Source organism: Eurypyga helias, unplaced genomic scaffold, assembly GCF_000690775.1.
Source record: "Eurypyga helias isolate BGI_N326 unplaced genomic scaffold, ASM69077v1 scaffold383, whole genome shotgun sequence".
In the NCBI taxonomy this organism is placed as follows: Eukaryota; Metazoa; Chordata; class Aves; order Eurypygiformes; family Eurypygidae; genus Eurypyga; species Eurypyga helias.
The window spans coordinates 48,576-54,239 of NW_010241600.1; the positions used below are offsets into that span (position 1 = coordinate 48,576).

The 5,664-nt window shown below is 39.4% G+C and overlaps 1 protein-coding gene across 1 annotated transcript in view; it reads left to right on the top strand.

Annotated features, from left to right (window-relative positions):
• TRPC4 (transient receptor potential cation channel, subfamily C, member 4) overlaps positions 1-5,412 on the top strand; it is a gene marked incomplete at its 5' end in the record, with an annotated part of 36,866 nt that extends 31,454 nt beyond the window's left edge. The window contains 3 exons of the mRNA XM_010148785.1: positions 1,442-1,483; positions 3,307-3,396; positions 4,536-5,412. Coding sequence (XP_010147087.1) covers positions 1,442-1,483; positions 3,307-3,396; positions 4,536-5,234 — 831 coding nt within the window. The remainder of the gene's footprint in view (positions 1-1,441; positions 1,484-3,306; positions 3,397-4,535) is intronic.
• Positions 5,413-5,664: the final 252 nt, after the last annotated feature.

Genomic DNA, 5,664 nt, shown 5'->3' on the forward strand with positions numbered 1-5,664 from the left:
CTCCATCTTGTGGTCAACTGCGAAAAATCAGAGTTTTTTCTGAAATCCGGCTAGAGATGGGTGGTGGGAGGCTTTCCCTCGGCTGAATTTCTCCCTCCGGCCGCTGAGGTGGGCAGGCTTGCCCCTGCATCTACCCTTGACCACATGGAATTTCCATATTCTCCTTGGATGAGGCACAGATACAGAAACACAATCTGGAAAAATACTGAAGATGCTAATGTATAAAGCCCTACCCCACAGTGGCTGTTCAGAGCAATTACAAGACGATTTTCCCTTTTTTTTTTTTTTTTCCCAAGCCCAACCACACAGCTACTGCATCTGTCAAATTAATTACAAACAAGAAATCAACCCTAAAGTGTAAACTGATTCTGAGTGCAGGGAAATTGCTAATCATAAATTGTCAATCAGTTTCAAGTAAAAGACCACGATGAAATACCTTATTGTGCCTGCCTCACTAGGCAACTGAGGTCAGTTTTAACAAGTCCCTTGGATGTCCTATTTTTTTATCCTGTTTTAAGAGGCTATAAGTGTTCTGGTTTGTAGAAATACAATCAGTGGTCAGACATATTCTTTTCTTGCCAGCAGCAGATATAAGAACCTAATTTAAAACTGTAAGTCTTTCTTTAAACAGTCTCAAGGATAATTAAGATAGAGAATAGGAAGATGTGACTCAGTATGCTACTGAGGACAACAGTAATTCAAGGACTAATTCAGGCCTTTTATTTCCCATCTTCTGGACAGCCCTTAGACATGGCAGTATAATCTAATGCAACTCCGTGCCATGCTTTCAACCTACCACACTTCTTTTTGCTGTTCCTCTTCAGAGTTACTATTGCACGTAACCTCCCTTATTATCAACACCAAACTCTGCTTTGCAAGCTAAGCTTCTTTCTTCAATATCTCTCTGTGACCAAGTGTTTTTAACAGGGAACTAAGCAGGAAATTTTCTCTTTAACGTGGTTTCATAGCGCAGGTGTTGGTTAGCTGTGTCTTAAATGAGATATTAGGAGCCATAGCATACGTCTTGCTAGTATCATGCTTATGTCAAGCTTTTCTCAGTTCAGTAAAATACACTTCAGTCTGTGCAAGTGAGTGACATGATCACATTGGTGCCCTTCTATCTCAGATCCGTGACTTTGTGTCTCTGCAAGCAGAGACCTGGATGCCCCACCGTATCCATGCCAATGTTGGAATAACAGCACAATGATGAAAATGTTGAAAATCTGCTTTGCCTGCCCAATAGTAACATTCTCCCTTCTGTAAAGCTAATGACAGGATTTGCTCCAACAGTGCCATTTTTTCAAGAGACTTTGAACCATCTCTTTCAGCTTGCTAGATGCCACATGCTACACGGGCTGGCTTTTGTGTTATGCTGTATTTTACTAACAGGCAGGGATTCATGGATTTTTGGTTTGTTTTCTTTTTTTTTTTTTTTTTTTAGAGGCGTGCAGCTGACAATCTGAGAAGACATCATCAATACCAGGTACAGACCCATGTTTATTTTTTGGGAAACTATTTTTCTATGACTCAAAATGGTCTTCATGAGGACAAAAAAGGAAGAATTTTGTGAGAAAGCAAGGAAAAAAAACCACCAAACCCACAAAATACATACTTATTTCATCGTCATCAAATGAACACAGTATTTTTGGTGTTTAAAAAAGAGCATTTGAGAAGTAAAGTTGTCTACTTTTAGGGTGCAAAAGGACATTTCCTAGAACAATGATACAGTCAGTAGTATTTTGCCAACTGTAATATGGATTGCCTTTAAAAAAGCAAACATGTAGTCCCACCTTCCTGCTGGGATTCATCAGCATCATTTGAGCAGCTCACAGACATGCTCCATCATAACCTGCTCTCCATCTCTCTGGCTCTGGTCCCCCATAGACAACTTCCTGTTCCTTAATAAACCCTCTGCCTGGATCCCCTGTAAGCTGTTCTTCTCCATCCTTCCTGCTTCAGCCTCTGAGCTTTTGAGACTGTTGTAGCACAAGGAATAGTTTTCAGATTTATTTTCAATTTTTGTTGTGTTAAAAAGACTGCAAGTTAAACAAGATGTGGGCTGTGCACTTGTACATTTGGTAATTAATGGGTTCTTGTGGGAAATGACTAGGTAAAGTAGGACTTTTCCAACGTGAAAGAGAGACAGGTGTGGGAAATACAACAGGGATCTATAAAACCATGGGGAAAGTGAACATAGAGCAGATGTTTACTATCTATACGCAAACTGAATACCAGACACGTACTAGGCTGCTTTAGTAAGACTGTAGGCAGCACTTTGAGGGAAGTGATTATTGTTCTTCAGCCCACACTTGCATGACTGTATCTGGAGCAGTGTGCCCTGTTTTAGGTCCCCCACTACAAGAGAGGTGTTAACAAATTGGAAGTAATCCAGCAAAGGATGACCAAGATTGTTAGAGGGCATAAAAGGATACTGACTGACAAAAAAGGGGAAGCTCCTATTTCAGCCTAGAGTAGGTTAAGGGGGATCTAATTGCTGTCTTCAGTAACACAGTGGATGGTTAGAGAGGAAACAGATTTTTCTTGGAGCTGCACAGCAAAAAGAACAGGAGTCAATGAACACAAGATACAGGAAGGGAAATTCTGTAAGGAAAATCATCATCACAGTGAAGGTAATAAAGAATTGGAAAAAGTTCCTCAGGGAGGCTTCAGCATCTTCACCTTTGGAGATATTCAGCACTTGACTGTACAGGGCTCTGAGCTGGATCAGACAGTCTCCAAGCATCTCTTCCAACTAAAATAATTTTAGGATTCTTAGAAATAGAAGGCAACAATGGAAACTATCAGAGAGCAGGTTAAAAATAATAATAAAAAAAAATCAAATCTTACTCCAGCTATACTGTGGAATTCATTGGCAGAGGATTTGTGGATGCAGAAAGTTTATACCAGTTCAAAACACATAGGAAAACCTGTCACAGCCCATTAAACATATTGTTATCATTTCTTATTCAGAAAGCCTCTGAACAGGAGGCTTGGGAAAACATAGCTGGCAATAACATTATAAAACTATGCTAGATTTAAACTCATCATGAGGCACGAACAACTAATCACTCATTGACTGCATGTTACTGGCATGAGACATACCTTTGGTCAAACCCACTACAGCCCTTCTCAGGATAATTAATATCAGCACTTTCCATTGAAAATCAGAAAAAAATTCAACCAAATGATCTAAGGTTTGACATTTTATGTCAGGTTCCTAAAGCACAAACAAGCCCAAGCAGGCCCAGTGAGTGTAGTTTCAGTAACTAATACCAAGAAAGCTAACACAATATTTTCTATTTTTAGGAAGTTATGAGAAATCTGGTTAAGAGATATGTTGCAGCAATGATAAGAGACGCCAAAACTGAGGAAGGACTGACAGAAGAAAATTTTAAGGTATGCATTTATTTATGTGTTTAGAGGTGTTTTAGTAAGGTAAGACTAGGAAGCATATTTCTCACACTCCTCGGTTGTTCAGTTAGCATATAACTTCCTTCCTACGTTACTGTCTGTGTCCTGATGGACCATACACAGACAGTACGTAGACTCCAGCAAGTCCCCTTCTTTCTTTAGCTGGAGAAATAATCAGCTTTGTCAGCTAGTTTGTATTGTGCCCATGTAAGGGGACACCAAAGTGGGTCTAAGTTTATGTGACAATGTGTTTGTTACAGCAAGATGCAAAGTTTCAGCACCTTGGGAAACAGAAATTTTCTGCCATGGAGTGATATCATGCCTTCATTTGTATATAAAACACCTTTTATGTGACTTAAAAAATGGAAAACTTAAAAAAGTGGTCAAATACTAAAAACCCTTGACAATGATGAAGTGAACAGGGCCATACACGTCACAATGCTTACATCCATCACTACTTCTAGCATCAAACATTTTTGTTACTGTTGGCACCTCAAAATCCATTCAGAATGATATTCATCTGCCTCAGCTTACACATGTAGAAGGCACAGCCAGAGCCTGAGCTAATTGCTTCATTATTGAATCATTCAGAGCACCTTGAGTGCCACCACACAGCACGTACAGGACAACTGGGTGATCAGGGCCAGTGAGCCCTCGGTTGCACAAAGCCCTACCTGCAGTGCTACTCAGAGGGAAGGACACACACACGTGTGCCTTCTGTGTGCATATGTCCCCGTGTGTATGTGTGTGTAAGGGATGGTGTTAAAACCTCACCAAAATGCTGTCACTGTGGTGGGATAATACTGTCTAACAGATGGGTTGCAGGTCTTCAAGATGTCCATGCTCCTTCCTCCACCGCTGTCTGTGATTTCTGTGAGTTGTCTAGACTAAGGCACATATCCTCTGAAGTTTTCTCTGATAAAATTGCTGATAACTTTTCTGTCTTACCTGGAAGATCCATTAGACAGTCTGCAAAGCACCTTGAAGATACCAGGTATCATCCAGATTGTGAAGTTTATTACGGATCCTTTAACATAACTTTTTTTCCTTTTTTTTTAATTACAAGAGGAAATATCAAATTAGCTTTCATGCTCTGATGTTTCGTCTTTCTTCCTAATTTTTAGGAGTTAAAACAAGATATTTCCAGCTTTCGTTTTGAAGTCTTGGGTTTGTTAAAAGGAAGCAAGCTCTCTAATTTGCAAACTGCAAAAATGAACAAAGATGCTGCCTCTCTGTCAGAAAATGAAGAAAATAGTGACAGTGAAGGAAACAAGAAAGGAAAGAAAAAGACCTTCAGCCTTTTTGATATAACAACAATGATTCATCCAAGATCAGCCACTATTGCCTCTGAAGCACATAATGTGAGCAACACAGAATCCACTAAGGAGAAACAAAAGCGTGTGAATTTTGTAACAGACATAAAAAATTTTGGGTTATTTCACAGACGATCAAAAACAAACTCTGTGGAGCAGAGTGCAAATAAAATATACACCGTTTCTGAAGAAGTTTCCCGTCAACAGGCAGAAGAACAATGTGAGAAAACTGCTGAACTGGAAGAGGGAGAACTGACCGTGAACTGTGAATTAAACACCCAAAGTCCTGATGAAAAATGCGTGTTAGCTGAGTCACAAATCAATGGTGACTCTTCGGGTTCACAGGAAGAGGGAAGTATCTGTGCTTCAGAAATGGAGAAAACGGAGTTACACAACTCAGATCTAGCCACACCGCAGGATCAGCTGGACAAGGAGTTGGACATTAGCATTGACTCTGCTGGGCAACAGGAAACAATTGATCAGGGTGATTATGTGATAACAAGGTTGTGATGCTTACAAGAGGAAGCATTTACAAATATATATATTTTGCATAGTGCTTTTGGGGGGGGGAGTGTTTTAAGAATTATATTAGCAAATGCAGAACTACACTTTATAGTACTCAACTGTGGCACATGATCTTGTAACATAGCAGTCAAGAGAAAGGTAATACGGGAACGTTCTGTTTTGTAGCCTGCTTTAGCTTTCATGATTTGTTTTACATTTTTTAATAAATGGAAGCATCTTGTATTCTTGTACTGTTGCAATAACCCACAGAAACTTTTTAGCTATCTTTTTCAATTATGACAAATGCAATTTCTCTCATATGATAGTTGACTCCTATGATAAATATTTTTCTATGCAAATAAAAAGTAGCTTAAGAGACTTGTAAGCCTTTATTTAACTTTGTAGGTTCTTAAAAGATTCTGGGCACCATAATAAT